The 21,901-nt window shown below is 32.4% G+C and overlaps 1 protein-coding gene, 1 long non-coding RNA gene and 2 pseudogenes across 2 annotated transcripts; 3 read left to right on the top strand and 1 right to left on the bottom strand.

Moving 5' to 3' along the window:
* Nucleotides 1–1,568: 1,568 nt before the first annotated feature.
* Nucleotides 1,569–17,518, top strand: LOC120284129 (annotated as a pseudogene).
* On the top strand, nt 4,037–5,889 carry LOC120250000. Its single transcript, XR_005532929.1, has 2 exons — nt 4,037–4,185; nt 5,068–5,889. It is a non-coding gene; the product is annotated as an uncharacterized LOC120250000 (long non-coding RNA).
* LOC120249999 lies at nt 6,870–11,070 on the bottom strand (annotated as a pseudogene).
* Nucleotides 17,519–19,406: 1,888 nt separating the features above from the next.
* LOC120284128 (putative expansin-A30) lies at nt 19,407–20,830 on the top strand. Its single transcript, XM_039290930.1, has 3 exons — nt 19,407–19,590; nt 19,693–20,008; nt 20,518–20,830. Exons 1-3 carry the CDS (start codon nt 19,407–19,409, stop codon nt 20,828–20,830), a joined length of 813 nt encoding a protein of 270 aa, XP_039146864.1.
* Nucleotides 20,831–21,901: the final 1,071 nt, after the last annotated feature.

Raw genomic sequence — 21,901 nt, 5'->3', positions numbered from 1 at the left:
TTTGGAGTTTAGAGTTCTCCTGCCATAATCCTTTCAAGTGAATTTACGAGTAATTTCATTCGTATTGCAATCGTAGGAGTAGCTTCAAGGAGAGATCTCGATTGTACTTTGTATGAGATTAGTGGCAGTTTCTTCGAGAGGAGAATTGTCTATATTTTGAATGCTTGTTTATTCTGATGATTAAGAGTTCATAGAGTGCACTATAGTCATAGAGTTGTCTATATGAGCACCATATGGAACTAATTACTACTCACCTTGAAAAAGGGGCAGTATGTTTTAAAAAGTCTCTCGGTTTAATTTGGATTACAAGACTTTACAACCATTATCTTGGACCTAACAGGCCCTAGAGGAAATCTATACCCGGCCACCCCCTCTCTATGCTTGTTTAGCCATATTTTCTTTTACGCTTTTAATTCTTATTTTCAATTTGCTTTCACGCCTCACAACTTGTATTATGTTAATTCTCATATTAGAATAAGTACTTATAGGATCTCTAGTTCTTTATAAATCGATACCCTACTTCTTAGCACATTTTAGTACTCAATATACACATACACTTGCGTTCTTTAGGTGACAATGATTTGTCCCTATAAAAAATCTTTAGTTCCTTTGTTATATAGATAATAAAGAAAGTTATGAATTATGGCTTTCGCTTTTGAGTTTGGATCTATGACCCCTAGTTTTGTTCTGTTGTGTTATTTGCTATTTGCTTTGTAGCTCTTATTTAAAAAAGACAGTGCTCAATTATAAATCAATTAAATTGATATTTCTCAAAATAAGAATCAATTTCACTAGCTCATGTTACCGAAACCCCAACGCCGTCCCCAAAAATCATTTTTTTTTTGTAAATTAATTTTAAAATATAAGAAATAAACCTCCCTCCTCCTCCCCCTCACCCCCAATTAAATTATTTTTTGTATTAATTCATTTAAAATTGTCAGAAATAAACCTGGTAACCAATTGAATTGCCTTTTGAAAAGTCAATACATTCAATTCATTTCAAAAATTTCCAGTTTGATTAATTTAAGCATGCCTATCCTACATATTGAAGGGGTGAGCTAAATTTAGATTAAATTTACCTTTAATCTCTGTTATCTCAATCCCAGCTAAAATAATTTCATAAATAATGCTGTTATTTTTTCATTTTTTTTATGAGATTTAAAAATTCATATTCATCATTTTCAGAACTCATATACATTGATCCATTCAAGAAAACTAAAGTCTCCTATTATGAGGAATTTTCAATATAATTTCTAATTTTAAATTATTTATTTTAATTACCATTAATTAAATCCAAGGGTATGTCAATTTTTTTTTATAAAATAGATAAATCACGCTTTAGGGCGGTGCAAGTGACCTTAATCTACCTATACATTCATTTTGAGTGATATGCATTCAAATAGTCTCTTCCGTAGTGACACAAACAACATGCATAAGAGACCCGATGCTCATGCTAACAAACCAAGATATTATCATTTGATTTATTTTTTTTTTATTTTTAAATTTAGTGTGAGTAAATTTTCCTTATGAATTTTACTTGATGTTTTTTTCGTTCAGTTGATTGCAGTCTTGATGTAAATTTTCCTTATAACTTGATGTATATATGAAGGCAAACAAACACAATGCTTTCTCATCATTTGATCCCTTCTCTTCATCTCCCTTGCTGAAGGTTGGGTGGCCATGGCCTCCCAGGAGTCTCTTGAAAGGATGCAGCTCCGGCAGAGCTACCGGAATGTCTGGCACACCCCTCTCATGAGCACAATCCAGGCTGATTTCCATTGTAAATCCCTTTCTATATTCAATCTGTTGCGTTCCTTCTTGTTCTTCATTGTGTTTCTGATCTGTGATTTGGTTTCTTTCTTTTTTTTTCTTTTTGATGTGTGCAGATTGGTGTCTCTCTCTATGGTGGTGAATATTCTTGGTTGTTTTTAACCGTGGTTTTTTTTTTCTTTATATTGTTAATTTATATTGCCCGAAAGCTCATCTATTAATGTATTTTTAAAATTCTAATAATAAAACAATATGATGAATGATTTTTAGGAGGATTTTTAGGAGTTTCTAAACTGGAGGTGATTCTGGTCGGTTATGGTTAATTTTGAACCTGAGATTTTGGTTTTGTAAATTTTAGAATTGAATTAAGCCATTAAAGATGATGGTTCGGTTTTGTTCCAAGGCAACTCGGTTCGGATTCCAAATAGTTTCAAAATTTTTAAATCTTATTCTTTTAATTTTAGGAAATATATATTTTTTTAAAATTAGATTGAAAAAAATTAAACTATATTATAAATTTTAAATTAAATTTGTACATGTAATTTTTTTAAAATAATTAGTCTACTTATTTTATTTCATAAATATAAAAAATATTATAAGAATTAAATTAAAAATAGAACCGAACGGTTTAGTTCCAGGTTCTAATTCTTATTTCTAATTTGCAATAACTTTAATAGGAATTTAAAAAAATCTGGTTCAAGATTCTTACAAACTCTAAGTTATTGAATTTAGGGAGTATGGGTGATAGGTCTCCTGAGTCATGTTTAGGGAGTATAAGTAATAGATCTTCTGGGTCATGTCATATGCTTTATGCGCTAAGGGGAAATAAATGTTAGTTTTGATGTAATTAGGTCATTAAACAATTAGTTCAACTAGTGGCATGTGTAAAAAAATATAGAATTAGTCTTGTTGCATTTTAATGCTCAATTGACATGCATTCACTATTTTGGTGTGTTTGAATTAAACTGTTCATCAAGAATTTAGAGGTGCAGAAAAAAAAACATGTCATCCTTTAATTTGTTGCTAGTTGGCACATAAATTTGAATAATAAATACAAATTGACATATAACCATCAGTTTGTTTTAGGGGATAGGGATGGGATAAGAAAGTATAAGAATGGGAAGAATTCAAAATTTTGATTAAGTAAAACAAAAGAAAGATATTTATGATAAAATTATCTTAATGGCCTTATACAAACAATGGGCAGTTTAAATAGTGAGCTATGCTTAATTTTTTAAATTAATTACTTTAATTTATTGAATTAATGTAATTAAATATTTCAGTTAGATTATTCATGTGAGTCGTATTTATTTTAATTATTATAATTAATATTGAAATTAAATAATTCACTTTAATTACTCTTCGTTTTAATTACTTACTACAGTTAAGTATTTCATTTTTAAGATAAATCATATCAATTATTATATTAATATAAATTATTTTAATTTGATAAAAATTTTAAAATGTTTTATTTTTATATAAATCATATTAATTATTATTTAATTATAATTAAATATTTAACATTAATTATTATTCAATACTATTATTATTATGACTAAATATTATAATTAGATAATATGCAGAGGCAAATATAGAATTCCCCAAAAGAGGAATGGTCATTCCTTTGGTGGGGGAATGAGATTCATCTTTTGGTGGAATCATTCATGCTAAACATGTGTATAAACAACATTCCTCCTTTGGGGGAATTATTCTTTCTATCTAAACACACAAGTGATTATTGATACGAAATTCTGTCCAAACTATAATATATATCAATTGATTTTTACATGAATCATCTCTATAAAAAAATAACATACAAGTTTTAATTAAATGCTGCTAGTATATAGGGTTCCCTGTGTTGAAATATCATCTAAGATCATCAAAATCTTTGTCTTATTGCATCTTCTTCTATTCTATCTAAACTATTAGAACACATGTTAAGTGCTCATACATAGGATTTTATCATAGGCAGTTTAGTGGGAAAGTCTTTTTGATTTCCTCTACTTCTCCCATTCTTCAAGGAACATATTTTGAAAGCTTTTAATAGTGATTTGCATATATCTTGACCGAAAGTATTGATGAATTTTTTTTATTGAATATGTAATATCTGTTACTTGGGGCTGCTGACCAAGTTGACCAGAGACAAGCTGGAGACCTTTGACTTTGACCGAGCATGTTTGAGAGCCCACCAACTTCTCTTGATTACCCTTAATTTGTGGATCTGGTTGGGTTACTGTGTGCTGAATTATTGGTGTATTTGTTTAAAACTAGAGTGGAAGGCTACTTCATCTTCAATAAAAACTCCTTCTCTTCATTCTCCTTCTTCAAGCCAGACTTATCGTTGAGAGTTCTGACGACCGAAAGCAACCTTCTCTGGCAACTCTTCGGCTAGTGTAGAGATAGGTGCCTTGCCTTGTGAGTTATTTTTGGTTCTTGAATCTTGGTTGTCTATCTAAAGTTTTCCTAGCCTCTTAATTAGGGAGATAATCCTTCTTGAATTTGTGTTTGTTCATATGTTATACCTAGTGTTAAGCTTGATCTTTGTCTTGATTAAACTTTGTTTAATTTTTAGCATGTTAAGTCTGAGATTTAATTTGAGTTGGTCTTTCATGGCATGGAGTGTAATTGTCATTTTGAATTATTATATGTGTATGTTGTAACTTAGAGAATGATGGAACCTGCAACCTTATTATTTTTGTTTTGATTTTATTTATATCCCTTGATTCTGTAAGCATGCTATTTAGCAACCTGAGAGCATGTTTGATTCTTTGTTAATTTACTTCACCTTGTATTCTTATGTATCCTTGCTACATTATTTATATTTTTGGCCAATGTTTTGATTGGGTTTTTAAAGTTGTTATCTTATAGGTTTATTTGTGTAAATTTATATGTGTGGGTATATATATATATATATATATATCAATGGAAGCATGCATTTCAGTTTTTCTTTAAGAATCATGTTGTGTTGGATTTAAAAGACTGCAAAGCATGTTTCCCTGAATTGAATTATTTAGATTAATGTTTGTGTATGCTTGTAGATTTAAATGTATATTCAGGATCATAGGTTAGTGTTGATTTTGAATCTTGGAAACTAAATTGTGCAGGTGTTATTCTTTTAAAGCTTTCATGGGGAATTTTTGTGAGAACATTTAAACATGCTTCTTTTAATGTGCATGGTTGTTCTTTTGTCATGCTAGCTTTGAAATCTTTTATTTGTTGAAATTAGCTCGGGCTATAGTTGTAAGTTAGGCCCGGCCCAAAATTTGTAACCTAAGTTATATTATTCTGTTTGGGTAGATCCGTAGCGAGTTGTAGTTTGCGGGACTTGGTGAACCCAACTCTGTAGCTCGGAGCCAGGTAGGCTCTCGCACTGTGTAATTCCATATATCTGGCAATAATTACTATGTAATTATTGCATTGTTTAGTAATTTCATTTATTTATTTATTTACGTGATATTTATGTTTATTTATTTATTTTATTAATGCATTATTTACTCGGTATCTCCTTTGTCTATATTTCGAATTTCTGTGGGTTTTTAGTACATCTCTAATTCTGGCTCACCCAGCTAGGAGGAGCAAGTCCAAGCCATGTGCACATGTTTTTCTGTAGTAGTGTTACCGGACATGCGTGTCCGTTCCGACTGCGGTCGAAGATCCAGCTCCGGCTGTTGATATTCTGTTCTGTTCTGACTTCACAGTCGATGATCAAGTCTCGTGATTTTGATTTCTGTTATCAGTCAGGGAGATATACATGGCTGTTTTCTGCGTATTTTCTGTATTTTCTGATTATTTCTGTATTCTGTCTAAATTATTAATTATTCTGCTATATCTGTATTATTATATTATTTTCTGCAATCCTACTGGACCCTTGTGGCTCATATACTCTGTGAATTTTCCTTTCATAGGATAAGAACAAGCTTAGGATCAGGGGGTTGTTCTAGGGCTTCTTTAGTAGTTGTGGTCTTGTCAACACCTATTTATTGAGGTTGTGAACCTTGTGTGCTATTTTATTCTATACGAGTGAGACTTGTATCATGTTTGTGTATTTTGACATGTAAACTACTTGTGTACTCTGTAGGACTGGCATAGTTCATATCTGTATTATCCCTGTTTCTGTGACTCTATCTGTAGTCGATATTATTGTTTTTGTTCTGCTTGTTAGGGTTGACTCTAACCAGGTCAAATCTGAGGCCTTGCACCCAGTGGGGCCCAGTTCCATTGGATGCGGCCGATCTGTCAGTGGACCCGGCTTGTTGGGCTGGGGCATGACAGAATATGATTTTCTCTTTAAATAGATAACAGATCCCATCTATAAAAGAATAAGAATTCTTTATTTAAGAATGCTTCCTCCTTTTTAAATAAGAAATTTTAATGTTAGTTCCTAAATAATTGATAAACATTAAAAACAAGAAAAAATTTAAATTCAACTAAGAAATAGAAATGATGAAGTTGGTTGATTGTAGCTCCTATTACTACTATTGTTTGAGGCTATATCTCTTCCTTATAAAAGCATCCACCACTGAACAAGATTTAAAAGATAAAGGAATTGCGTCATGAACAGCTAGAACTCCCACCTGGTCCTCTATGACTTATTGATTTTTATTTGGATCATTCCCTCTTAAGTATTACTTTTTAATCTCAATCTTAAACTAAGTGATTGAAGTGAATGCAGTTAGTTTCTAGTTGTGGTTTGTGTTTAAGATGATTCGGTGGATTTTATTTCATTTCTTAGTCTTAGTATGAATGCATTACTATGCATGTATTGAAAGCTCTTGCCTCTTGTTTATGCCATTAGGAGACTTTTTATCATTGAGAGCCATCAATATGCCATATTGACTGCTAAATTGAACCTTGTTTCTTTTTCAACAAAATAAGATTTAGGTGCAGTTTTGACCTATGTAGTTTATCGTATTACTCACTTTGGTTCTTGAATTTTTAAAATGTTCACATTTATAATATTTGTATGTTGTATTTTTTATCCATTTTTTTATTTTGTGCTTTTAAAATGTTCAATATATATGGCCTAAAATATATAAATATATGATCCAAAATTATATTATTTTATTAATTTCTCTTTAATATAAAATTTAGAGCGAAAATCAGATTTTTGCTATCTTAACATCTTTTGAGTTATTTTAGAAACTATAACAAATATTTTTGATTGAGGGAATAGATAAAATAATTATATATATTTTATAATATGCCAAGTGGCAATGATTATTTTGAGAGTACAAGAGCCAAAATATATGAACCGTCTTGAACATTTTAAAAGTACAAGGACTTTTGAGGGTTCAATCCTATATAAGGCTTGATTTCTCAAAATAAATAAATCAAATAAAAATAATATATACTAGATGCATGCCATCACTAATGTTGCGGGCTTTAAAAAATTATATTTTATATTTATTTTAATAAAAAAAGCCTCGATATACGTATGAGTACGGATTATAATGTATGTAGATTTAAAATCTATGAACGTTCGTATCAACCGTTGGAATAATTTAGTATAGTTTAACTAAAAATAAAACCCAGTAGAACATATCAACCCGTTGGGGGATGGTACCATTCTTCGGGTATCATTTATTCAATTGTTCATCCAATCTTTCTTCCTATCTCTCTTATTCTCACTCTCTCTAGCTTTTAAAAAGTTGGGGACATCCCCAGGTGATGTATTCACTATATATATAACATTGATTTTGTTGCATGCTAATCGGTTGGCTTTTTTTTTCTTATTACAGCACATTTATTACAATATATACATTATGTAGTATACTATAATATTATATTATATTAATATAACATACATATAGTTATTACTCTTATGTAATTTATTAATTTTTATTTAATTGTAAGTGTATGTCTAATATATTAAATTTATGGTGTATATATATATTAATATACATATTAGTATTACTATGTAGTATATATCAGTTTTATTAAGTCTTTATACTATTAATATTTATGTGTTTAATAAACCAATCTTAAAAGAAATTGATGGTATCAATGTTTGTAAATTTCTAAGGGTATATATGTTAAAAAAAATTGAAAGAAAAAATAAATACTAAATAATTGGCCAACCAATAGGAGATGGGCAATTGTCCATCTGAGAAAAGAGTTTAGAAATTGAGATTTTTAGGGTATAAGATTAATAGGAGTATATAGGGTATAAGGATGAAAATGAACATAAAGGTAAAGTAGACAACTGAAAATGCAGTTAAATTTCTATAATACATAATTAGTGTAAAATTCTAGCTATACTTTTTATTTGTGTGGATTTGATTGGTCCTTGAGTGTAGGAACGTTGGTTTTTTTTTTTTATCTTTTAAAAATATTGGAACATGACTTTTAGTTTCTAAGGGATGATTCGTATCAAGTAAACAAGGTAAATAGGTCTATGACCTCCCCCATGTTGTGTAATAACCATGATGTATGTGCTATATATTTGTTATACCTTGTAGATGCTAAAGTCATGTTCCATAATTTATAGTGATTGCATCTACCTTCTTATTTTGTTTGGAATCTATGAATTCATGTATATATAGTGATAATATACAATGTTGTCGAACCTAGACCGATCTGGCCGGTTCAACAGGAAAAACTGGGAACCAGCCACAAAGCCAGTTCGGTCATACCCTTTGGCTCAGATATAAAATAATCCGGTCAAAAACTTGGTGATCAGACCGGTTTAACCAAAAATCGGCTGACCCAGCCGTCCAATTTAACTAGTAATCAACTGAAAAAAAAACGCCATAAGGGAGAACTCAAAAGGGAAGCAAGGGGAAAGAGACGAAGTAAAGAGAAAACACTCAGTTAGAGAGAGAGAGAGAGAGAGAGAGAGAGAGAGAGAGAGCCCTGTACACCTTTTGTGTGTCCCAATAGGCATGTAGGGGTGTAAATGAGCCGAGCCGAGCCGAGTATCACTAGGCTCGAGCTCGGCTCGAGTATATTATTTGAAGGCTCGAGCTCAGCTCGAGCTTGTTCGAGCCATGTTTTTTGTGCTCGAGCTCGGCTCGCTGAAAAGCTCAATTAGCTCGAGCTTGGTTCGTTTAAGCTCGACAAGGTAAAAGCTTTTGCAAAACAAACACATGCACAATAAACTGGATACAAGAGTTACAGTTGCAAATGAACTCACTAGCAGACTTAAGTTTGACATAGAGAAAAATATTGAAATATAATTATTTTACAAGCTTAGCAAATTTGACATCCCAGGTAATCAATAAATCACATCTTAGGCATTTGCTAGTTCATCACCTGTAACAAAAATAAATCAAATCCAATAAAATAACAGAATTGACAAGAAACAAAAAAAAACAGAGATTCTGTTTGGTTCCAGATTATCTACAATCAACTTTAACTAGATCCGACATCGTCAAATAAGACAGGCACTTGAAAAACCACTATTTTCTCATGAGAGATAAAATGTCAAGTCCACTCAAAAGACACAAAATGCAAATCAAGAGTCATAGTCCAGAATGATATTTTACCTATTCCATGTTGCCTGTGGTAATCAAACATCAAAGTTTCAACAACTCATTTTCCCTCATCATAGCAACTCCTGATTCCTGACCCCTGCAGCAAGCAATAATCATTCAATGAATGGCAGACAGGAAAATTCAGCATAAGGTTGCCTAGGATGAATCTCAAATATAAAACCCAAAAGTTGGATAGATATTTACTGATGGTGAGATATCAAAACCAGTAAATACTTTATTCTTGGAATGAAGTGAATGGTAGCAGAAAATAAGTAAATAGTAAATTATATATATATATATATATATATAAGCAAGACCTCGGTTTGTCAAAAACCACCACAGCTCTATCATAATGAATCAACAACTCAACATTTGATGTTAAAGACTACCGCTAAATGGGGGAATATGAGATAATCACTAAGAACCCCAGAAAAAGATTCAGGATGACAGGGAATATTTTCAGGGAAGATGAACCATACCAATTGGATTCACATTGCCCCAATATTCCTCAATTTGGGGTGCTCAAGAGGATCACCATAAACCTCTGAGGTTGATGCCAACAAAATCCTGAGGGAGAATTTAGAATAGAAAATTACAAAATAAACATCAGTTACTGACCAAATGGAGAAAAACCACAATAAAATTTACCTAGCTCCAACCCGCTTTGTAAGGCCCAACATATTCAAGGTACCCATGACATTTGTCTTTGCTGTCTGTCAGTTCAAATCAATTTCTTTCTGAGTTCAGTAAAGATACAAAGAAATGTGAGTGTAAAAACAAGATATCAATGGCAAGCTGAAGCCATGAATAGATAGAAGCTGATGCAGAAAACAACAGTTCTAAAGCAAGCAGTCACAGAGTTTATGATAGCCCTCCAGATCTCATTTAAGAAATGCAAGGTAAAGATCCCATTTCTAGGGGAAAAAAAAGTAGGATTGTGGATTTAAAAGTGGCAAGCTTTAATCTATCAATGAGGCAAACTAAATTACCATCAAATTCATCAAAAAAGTAGATGCGATACAACGAAGTCCTGATGGTTGAAACACTAAATACCATAAATATAAAGTCTATAAGATCATGCATTCAGATAGGAAGATGAATTTCCACATTGCAGTGAAAAATAACTGTAATTCCAGCATCATATTGACAAACCTTCACGGGATTGTATTTGTAAAAGATAGGAGATGAATGGGCAAGCAAGATGATATATTTGGTCAACTTCAACAAGCAGTGGCTCTGTGGCATCTACAAAAATGCCAAAGAACATGCGTAATTGTAATTAGAAATCAATGTAAAGACTCTAAAAATATGCTTTAACAATGAAGTTCTCCATATCCATAACTTAAACAAATGACAAAGTTACAAAGATAAGAGATATACCATGGCGAATGAGTTCAAATCTTGGATGACTAATCCATTTCCTGAGGTTGTCCTTGGACACAGTAAAGAAGTTATCAACAACAATTAGTAAAATAAAAGAACCATCATATACATCAGTCATCCAAGTCAAGATAAGGAAAACCAAATAATTTCTCCAATTTCGGGTAAAAAAATCTCTATTCCTTAATTAGAACTTGAATTACAACAATTTAAGTAACACTCAACCAATTCTCAAACCGACATTTTCTTTATTCACCAAGCGCTTATAAGCATGAATCAATCTAAGTATTTCATGAGGGACCATCTAGCATAAGAGTGTTTACAAGTACATCAATCAAAATAAAATTCTTTCAACAAAGATGATCACCTCATTCTTTTCATTCTCCATCAATTTGTCAACAAGATGAGATCCAATGAAGCCAGCACCGCTAGTCTCCAAGATCCACATATTGGACTACCATCCCAACCAACAAAGAAAAAACCAAAACAGATCAATCGCATTCACTGATAAATTTTTGAATAGAGAACACCAAACAACACGACGGAAAGAATATCAACATTTGGTGCAATATTGATTTCATATGCATAAAGACCAATGTGCTATAAATTTCATTGAAATTTCTAACAATCAGCAAACCTTGTATGTTCTTTGATTTTGTGAATTATCTTGCTCTCTCAGCCTCAATAGAGATCTTCTTTTGAAGAACAATCTTCTTCTCCTTGAGCATTGCTACTCGCTAGTGTCTGAAACACCAAAATGACATACAATTAGCAATTTAGGCAGGGCAACAGGCACAATTAGCAATTTAGCATTTAGAAATTAGGATCAAACTGAAAGAACAAAACAAACCTTCAGTTTATGAGAATAGTATATCAGATAAGCATAAAAATGAGGCTGCCATTGCACTTCACGTTCCATATCCTCTACTTTAAGAACAATGTTTGATAGGAAGAGTAATACAACATATCCAAATAAAATTTCCAAGATCCAAATACAAATAGCACAAATAACATATCCATAATTAAATAATCCAAATCAAACACAAGTTTCATCATAATTGAAAATCCAACAAAAAAGTTTCATAAATCAATGATTGAACCACCACTCCAAGCATTTTCCAAAAAAAAAAAATCAGTGATTGATAGGAAGAGTAATTTCCTCTGCTTTCTTCTCTTTCTACAATAAGAAAGTAAACATTATTAAAAGAAACTTGATATGCGTTACTTGCTATGTATGTATGTTTGTATATATATATATATATATATATATATAAATTAAGTGAAAACAAAAACACTTAATAAACATACCTTACTCTTTTTCTTCACACAATGAAGGTAACACAACCAATCACCTCCACAAATTAAACCTTGTGCAGTATCAGCAGACAGTGAAGCATGATATGAATCAATAACTCGTCCACCGTCACTAAAAGTGCATTCAAAAGCTACAGTAGTGATAGGTATAGCAAGAACATCTCTAGCCATCTTAGACAAAACACGATACTTTAAAATATTTGCCTTCCACCACTCCAAAGCGTCAAACTTGTGAGAATCTCCATCACAAATAAAGTACCCTTCTTCGAGATAAATATCCAAATCAGATTTTTGGGGAGTACTAGTTTCAACTGTCTTCACAAATGCTTAAATTGAGACCATCCTAAAAAAGAGCCACTTGCACTACTTGTGCAACCAATTGATGCAGTTTCAGCACTATTCTCAGAACCAATGGATTGATACTCAACAAGATATTCATTGTAAAGCTCATACAAACAATGTTTCACATCAAGAATATGAGTTTGTGCTTTCAAAGAATGATACATTCTAAGAAATGAAAACTCAATAGCTCCCATTTTGCACCTAGGATCCAAAATAGCACCAATTGCCATTAACAAATTGCATTCGCCTGAATATTTGTCAAACTTGATTTTCATACTTGTAACCATGTCAAAAATGAAGTTATCTCCATCTCTACTCTCTTGATATTTTCTATCTAACATTTCTTTCACACGAAAAACTTCATTTAGAAACAAGTTTGAAGTAGGATACTCACTTCCAGAAATAATATTGGTGGTGGAATTGAACACTTCAAGAATTTCACACACCTTTTCTGCCTTTTCCCAATCTTCATTGCTTGTACAACAATCATAGGTGATATCACGATCTTTGTATCTTGGAAAAACATCTTTAAACTTCAATGCAACTGATAGCATCTCATAAGTTGAATTCCACCTTGTCTTGCAATCAAGCACCAACTTCCTATAAGGTAATTGCAACTATTGCAAAATCTTAGAAAACATAATTAGCCTCCCTTCAGATTGCTTAATATAAACCACACTATCACGGATATTTTCAATGACACTTACAATCTTTGAAAGACCAAATTGAACCATTATGTTCAAAATGTGAGCTATGCATCGAACATGAAACATTTGTCCACCACAAAGCAACTTCTTATGTCTTGCAAAAGTGTCTTTCAAATTTCTAATAGCAACATCATTCTTTGAAGCATTATCCACCGAGATTGTGAACACCTTACCTTCAATTCTCCATTCTTTGCAACATTTATAAATAGCATCAGCAATGTCAATACCATGAAAAGGTGGAGTAAGATGCACATAATTAAGAACACATTTCTATAGTTTCCAATCAACATCAACAAAGTGTCCTGTCACAACCATGTACTCCATCTTTTGAGGTGATGACATCCACATATAGGTTGTCAAGCTGATTTTGTTGACATTCTTCAACAATGCAAACAACCTCTTCTTTTCATTCTCATACATAAGCATACAATCTTTCTTTGTTATGATACAAGAAATCTTTTCCCATTGAGGCATGCCCTTATGTTGCATTATGTTAAAACCTTCCTCCTCAGCAATGGAAAATGGATGCTCATGCATTAGGATCTAATGAGCAACTGCCTCTCTCATCTTCACCATGTCCAATTTGCCATCCAAAAATGCCGGTGTTATTGCTATGCCACCACATTGCTTCTCTTTTTATTCAAAACTAATTTTTTTTGTTGACTTAAAATAGATTTTCTCAACGAACACGTCTTCAAATGACTTGCAAAGTGTGTTGTGGCACCACTTGCAAGTATGGAGAGCCTAGTCTTGCAATGGACACAATGTCCTTTCTAATCCCCATTCGGAAGAATAACTTCAACATATTCAGACCAAATAGATGATGTCTTTTGTCTTTTTTTCTTTTCAAATGTCTCATCTTCTCTTGTTGTTGTTGTTGTTGTTGTTGTTGTTGTTGTTGTTGTTGTTGTTGTATTAATGTTGGTATTAGTAGTAGCATTTGGAGAACATTCATCTTCTAATGGTGGACTAGTCATTGAATTATTGTGACAAGATGACATCTACATAAAAAACTAAAAAAATTAGGTTGTTACAAAAAGCATTTCACTTGTTATAATGCGTTCATTGAAGGTAAATTGCAAGCAAAAGCATATACCATAAACAATTCTTTCACAAAGGCTCTTTTAATGGTCCAAATAAACAGCAATTTTCTTTTTCAATCACCTGCTTTGTTTATCAAAATCAACAAGGCAATGAATTACAAAATTTAACAAAACATAATAAAAATATAGAACCAACAACCCACAAGATCTGCTGAACGAGATCAATCAAAAAATTGAACTTTTTCATACTAAACACAAATTCACATCCAAATCATCACAAAACAAAGATTCAAAAAGCAATGCATATCAGTAATCTAAGAGAGAGAGAGAGAGAGAGAGAGAGAGAGAGAGAGAGAGAGACTTACTGGAGTGGATCACTATGATTTGCTTTCAGGCGACAGAGGAAGAAGAGAGCATATCTTGAGGGATTTGTGGAAGAACTAGGGAACAAAATCGAAGAGAGGAGACTGCGGTGAAGAGATTGAGATAGATGGTGAGATGGAGAAGATGGTATGTACTCATGGCAAGAGGAACGAGGTCAAAGGCGGCAGAGACAAGGTCGACGAAAACCAGAGAAGAGATCTGAGCTTGAGCGACGCCGTGACGGCCGACGAGGACTAACCGACTGGGTGGGAATCGTGGCTTGGGACGGTGGGAGGAGACGACCGCTGTGAGTCATGACTCGTGAGAGTTGGGTTGGGACTTGGGAGTTAGGGTAGACTCTTAGTTAGATTTAGATTATTTCATTTGGTTGAATCTTGATTCTTGAATGGTTATTGGTTAATTTTGAATCTGATTAGTTGAATAGTTTAGGTAATTAGGTTAGGATAATATATATTAATATATATAATGTAAGTAATCTAATATAGTTATATAATTATATATTTTTTTGTATTTAATATATATATAATTTAATATTATATAATATATATATAATTTAATATTATATAATATATATATACATATTATATAAGCCCATTCAGGCTCGCAAGGCTCATGTGCTGAGTATGTTTGGGCTCAAGCTCTGCTCGACAACATAAACGAGCAGCGCAAGCTCGGCTCGGTTCGGCTCATGAAAAATCAAATCAAATTCGAGCACTAACCCAGCCGATCTCGAGTAGCTCAAAACTAGCTTGGCTCATTTACACCTCTAGAGGCATGAGGGTTTTTTTAATACCTTTTTAATATTTTAAATAGTTATTAAATTAGTATTGTTATAAAACTAAAATTTTTAAATATTAAATTTAATTATATTTCAAATATTTAAAAAATCAAATAAAGTATTAAAAATTAAATTTTTAAATATTACATTTATCTAATTGTGTTTTTAATTGTTAAAATATATATTATTATTTTTTTATTATAATATATTTTTTTAATATTTTATTATTAACTTCAGTTCAACCTAGTTGACCTATCGACCCCTGACTTCTGAGCTTGACCGAGTCAATACCGAGGCCGGATGTAACTATCATACTAATATATATCAGAATAGTCGCCCAAATCACTATGCTCTTTACTGGGGCTAATACCTGAGAGCATCATTTTTCTCTTTTATGTTCTTGTATATTGCTCATTTTTCTCTTTTGTGTTCTTGTATATGCTAATATGCCAATACTCAATTTCTTTGTTCAAGTTCATTGGACAACATGCATTTGTTTAAGCAAATAGAAAATACAAATTTGAGTTTGTCTGATGAATATGTTTCCTCACAGTGGACCATGTGTTTCATACATGCTTCCTAGACGAGCTTTGTATAATGACTTGTCAAGGTAATATCAATTAAGAATTCCTAGTTTTAACAGTGTCCGTTACTTTTTTGCCGATTTTATTTCAAATTTCTTTTCTGCTACAGGTATGCAGGGTCAGAGTTAGGGGTGGGCGAAGGGGCCATGGCCCCCATGATTTTTTTTTAAAATAATATATATATATATATATATAATTCATTAATATATATAATATAAAAGCTAATATTTTAGAAAAACATTTTGTGAAATTTTATTGTTTGGCATTTTAATTTTTTATAAATTGATTTATATAGTTTTTTTTGGGCAAAAATCTATTGTTTGATGAGTGTACAAATTAGTATATATAGCCTAAAATATTATAGTTTTAAACAAACATATTTGTAAAATTTTATAGTTTAGCCTTTTGACATTTAATAAATTGGTTATATAGTAACACTTTTTTTTGTAAAATTTACTGTTTGACAACTTAATTTTCTAAAATTATATATATATATATATATGCTATTTAAAAAAATATAGTTTTAAGAAAATTTTTATAAAAATCCAATATTTGCCACATTCAGTTTTACTTGTTCTCAAAAAGAAATTTTAACTCCCTTTAAAATAATTTTTGGCTCTCCTAAAAAACATTTCTGACTCCACCCATGCAGGTATATCTGTTGTGCTGGATATCTGCCATGCAGTGGGTGGCAAGTGCGGTGAGTCATTGCCCAAAACTTTGCCTCTGGACAGAGGTACTACTCGTATTGATCAACATATAAAGTATGTATGCAAACAATAATTCTCTCAGTCTAACATTTAGGAGACACATTATGAATTAATCCGCAGGCCAAAGATGTTTTTGTTGTTACTGATTTATGATGACATAAGCTTCCCAAGACTTTCACTAGATTAGTGGTTGCATGGATAGAATTAGATTCAGATCCCTATTACATTGTCTGATTTGACAGGGGCACAAAAGATGGTGTTAACATGCATGTTTTGATATATTGAAAGTATAGCTTTACTCAATCCCAAAATATATCCATTTTTATTGTTTTATCGATAAAAAATAAGTGCAGTTTCTACTCATGTATAGTTCATTGACGTTCTTTTCAGGTTTTCCTCTGCTTTGGTTATTCAGTGGCGTCAACCCGTTTCTTGCTTCAAGATGAATTCAATATACAGACAACTCAATGTGATAACTGCATTATTGTACACACTTTCAGAATCTCTCTCTTAATTTCTCCTCCTTTGTTACCATCGAAACTTGAAAACAATCATTATAGTTTGTGCTTTAAATGCAGGCATTTATGATCTTTCTACGACATCTAGCTTGCCTTTTTTCCATTGTCGCATGCATTGTTGGAAGTAATGAACTTAACTATGCATCCCAGATACTCAATTGTTTGCTGATTTCGTTTACTGGACGTAAGATTATCTTTCCACTGCTCTAATCCAACAGCTTCCACTGCTCTGTATCGCCTAATGGCAATCTCATTTGTTTTGCAGGGTCTGTGCATGCATGCAGGTAAGTTGAAACAAGTTCAACTCAAACCAATTAAATTACCAATTTGCTAGATAAAATCATCTTATAAGTACTGTCGCCTGGTTGAATACAGACACAACATAAGATTGAAATGGACAAGAGAGACGGAAAGTTTGGACCACAACCAGTAATGGCAGTGCCTCCAATTCAGCAAATGTCACGCTTAGATCAGTCTGTCCCTCCATCTGTGGGTTATCCATCTCAACCAACATAAGGTTATTCCAAATATTCTTACGGCTAGCCTGCTTATCCTCCTGCTGGTGCTTACCCATCGCCTGGTTGTTCCTCTTCTAGTTACCCCAAATAATTAATGAAGAACAGTGCATAAAGCATTGAAATTTTTTGCCAATTCTGTGACCATGGTTGCATTTCCAGTTGTGATTTCTAGCATTGCTCCTGTTTCATGAATGTATGTTGTTTAGTAAGATGGTCCATTATCCTTACAATGTGTTTATGATTGGTCTCTCTCACTCTCTACATTTTCTGTAATATTGTCCTAATTTTTATCCTGATTGTTGGACATTAGTCAGACATGCCTTGTGTTCTAATTTTATCAGAAAACAAATCATATTGGAATTCTGGAAAAGAAACTTAAAGAATGGCAACAATGATTCATAACAATGAGTAATTTTTACCAACGTGGTGTATTGTTAATGTTAACCTAATGAATATATGCCACATGAGCCAACAAACAGATCTATTCTATTGAGAAATCATCTTAATGCTATGTGAGAATTATGTGGTTAAATATAATATATCATGGTGTATATAAATATAATAAAGTCTAAAATAGTTAAATGAGATTTTTACTGCGTGAGGTTCAAAGAAATTGACTTCCTCGCTTTGTTGGCAATATGTAAGTGTTAGAAATTTAAGCACGATTAACCTATGAAGCAGACAATTTATGGTCCATTTTAAAGAAAATATATCCAAAACTTAGAGTTACATGTATTAGATACAAACCAAACATATTATCAAGATCTGATTTAATAAGAACTCAAAAGCTAATAGGATGAGAAATTCAAATTTATATAATGAAATCCATATTTTTCAAATTAATTGATGTGAAACTGTTATTCTACTATGATCGGTGCTAGTTTTATTTTAAATAGCCACGTTAGAAATAAACCAAATAGACTGACATTTGATACAATGTTAATTGTAAACTAAATATATTATCAGGGCTTAATTCAATCCAAAAGCTTAAACTAATAGAATAAGAAACGTGGTGTTATATTATTCATATTTATATTTTTTAAATTAATTGATGTGAGACTATTAAATAGAGGGAACTAAGGATGGTTTTGTACCATATGGTTAATAAAAATTGAATTTTGAATTATTTTTTTAAAATTATTGTTAAATATAGTCTATTATTGATTTTTTTGGATTAATATATTTGAATGTTGAGGGCGTGGGAGGGTAGGGTTCTATAATTTATTGTATGTTTATTAAAACTTCCAATTAAAATTATTCTTTTTCGATATATCATTGGATATATATTAATTTTTATATTTGGTTTTTTTAGAATGTTTGACAAGCAGACCAAGTTTGTTATCAGTAAATAAAGCCTTTTTGGTACGTGGTTTGCTTGATTTTGCAGTGTTTTCTCATTAGCAATTGGGTTGCTTTCTTGATGGCACTGGTCAAGCATGATTCCAAAATCAGAAGTACGGCAAATTAAAGTACAATGTTTGGTTTAAAGTTGAAGATCTGTGTTTCATAAAATAACATTATCCACGAGTCAATGCTCCCCCCTTGAAAAAAATATTTGAACCACATAACTTGACTTTAAGAAAAAGAAAAATATAAATATTTCTTATAATATAATGAGTAAAGAATGTAAACTTAGGAAGAACAAGATGATGACAAATAGTTAATAGAAGCAATGTGCATGAGGTCAAACTCTAACTTGCAAGCACGCCCAACAAATTCAAATTACAAAGAAAAAAGAAAAAAGCAACAACAGCAACAACAACATCATTCTACAAAATCATGCAAACAAGTCATACAGTTCTTCACCATCATCTGACGCTCATATATATGTGTATATAAGCACATATATCTGAACCGACATTAGCAACAAGTGATTACCACCTCCAATGGCTTCCGCATCTACTTCCTTTTCACTAGCTCTCACACTCTTCATTCTAGCAACAATTGCAACTTCAACAGGAGTAGCAGCGATAGGATACAAAGCCCCACCAAAGTTGATATTCCGGCCGAGTTCTTGGTCTCAAGCTCATGCCACTTTCTACGGTGATGAATCTGCTTCCGAAACCATGGGTAAGAATTGAGTCCAGATAATGTGTTTAATTTTTATTATATTTTTGAAGTTATTTTTTAATATGTTTATATTAGTTGTATTTAACATTATTTATTGTAAAGGGGGAGCATGTGGTTATGAGAACTTATTCAACAATGGATATGGTACTGCAACCGCCGCATTGAGCTCAACGTTGTTCAAGAAAGGGTATGCATGTGGGACATGTTACCAAATACGTTGCACAGGATCAAAGGCTTGTTTTAGAGGATCTCCGATTACTACTGTGACTGCTACAAATCTTTGCCCTCCCAACTGGTCTAAAGACTCTAATGATGGTGGATGGTGCAATCCTCCTAGGGTTCACTTTGACATGTCTAAACCTGCCTTTATGAATATTGCTAACTGGAAGGCTGGCATTGTCCCTATTTTGTTCCGCAGGTACAACTCTTTTTTAATTTTGATATATATGAACAAGCTCCTTTAGCATAATAGATATATTTTGAATTATCGATCAAGACAAACACTGCTTAGCACAGTGGAAAGGCATGTGGGCCTGAGTGGAGAGGTGGAGGGTTGAATTCCTCCTCCATTAGTATTATAGCTGCATTGTGCAATACTTTAGAAATATTGTAGAAATATTTGTGCAGTACTATTTATTCAGTATTACTCATTGGGTCTCTTGTGGGAGGAGTCATATTTTACTGCCTGTTCATTTAACAACCCCGTTATGCGGCGATGCTTGTTCCCTTTGTAAACAAAAGTTATTGATCAATGATTGAGGAGGGAAATATTATAAATAATCCATGTAAAATAAAAAAAGAAATTTTCACATACACCCAGCAATAGTAGATAATTACCTTTAGCTTTTAAGCGAAAAAATTAAAGCCAACTAAAAGAGGTGACAATTTAACACAGTGTTACACTATTTTGTTTTCACATGCATGCAGGGTGCCATGTATGAAGAAGGGAGGGCTGAGGTTCTCATTCCAAGGAAATGGATACTGGTTACTAGTTTATGTGATGAATGTAGGTGGTGGTGGTGATATTGGGAGCATGTGGGTGAAGGGCAGTAAAACAGGGTGGATAAGCATGAGCCATAATTGGGGAGCTTCATACCAAGCATTTGCCACTCTTTCAGGCCAATCACTCTCCTTCAAACTCACCTCTTATACCACTCGCCAAACCATCATAGCCATCAATGTTGCACCTACCAATTGGCACGTTGGCTTCACCTATCATTCATCTGTTAACTTCTCTTGATCATCATCTCAATATATATATATATATATATATATGTTGTTTCTTTAATTTTATTGAAGCAAATATGGCTTCTACTATGGAGTTAAGGGAACTATGTTTTACTACTTGTTATTGTCCGGTTTCACTTTTTTGTAAGAGAGAAAGAGAGGCTTGTGAAGTTAGTTTTATAGGCCATGCAATCTTTGGTGGAAATAATATGTTGATTGTTAAAATTAAAAAAGGCACATGGACGCTCATTATTGTGGGCATGTGAGTGTACATGTGTACAGTAGGCATGTGAATGTGCATAGATGGAAAGAGGGATTAGAGTCATAAAAAACTTTATCTTGAGTTATGTAAAGTTTTGATCTTCATAACCAGAAAGTAAACAAGCATTCTTTGATCGTTGCTTTACTTGTTGTGATTTAGTTTTGTCTTAAGATCTAGCTTTTTTTTTTAACTTGGTAAAAGTGCTCTAATCATTTCACCATCCATCGCATCACCCACTACTTCGATGATAAGGTCAGCTCCCAGTCTTGTTTTTGCTATCAACGTGACCACCTCAGTTGGTGATTTTTAGTTCGGTGAGCCAGCCATCTATTGGCTTCAACATTGATTGGACTATTAGTGCTATGGTTGAGTTTATGCCCAGGAGTCTCATTCATCATCCTCTTCAGCTTTTTAGCCTTGAAGCATGAAGGCTTTTGTTGAAGCTTTAGCATGTGTTACTTTCTTTGTGAAGCATTTTTTTGGTGGATGTAGAGTTTCCTTGGTCTTCTTCTTCTAAATATTAGAAGTTCATTGAGATTAAAACCAATTCAAATATATTTTTAAATCAAACCGTTGGCCGTATGAATTCTTTATAGTAATAGTAATAGTAATAATAAAAGGTTCTCCCTCTGAAAGTCTGATATCATCATTGATCATTTTGAGTTGTATCTTCTATTTTAAGTAGTGTTTATAGACAAATCTTAATTTTCTAAGCCTATTCAAATAATCTTTGATGGCTTAAATTATTTGTTATGGGCTGATGAAATGTGTAGTTTTCTCAAAGTAAGAAAGTTATAATGTTTTCATACTAGTGAAATCACT

The sequence above is a fragment of the Dioscorea cayenensis genome, chromosome 19 (genome assembly GCF_009730915.1).
Source record: "Dioscorea cayenensis subsp. rotundata cultivar TDr96_F1 chromosome 19, TDr96_F1_v2_PseudoChromosome.rev07_lg8_w22 25.fasta, whole genome shotgun sequence".
In the NCBI taxonomy this organism is placed as follows: domain Eukaryota; kingdom Viridiplantae; phylum Streptophyta; class Magnoliopsida; order Dioscoreales; family Dioscoreaceae; genus Dioscorea; species Dioscorea cayenensis.
Note: the sequence above shows the minus strand (reverse complement) of the source record. Positions and strands in the feature narration are given on the sequence as shown.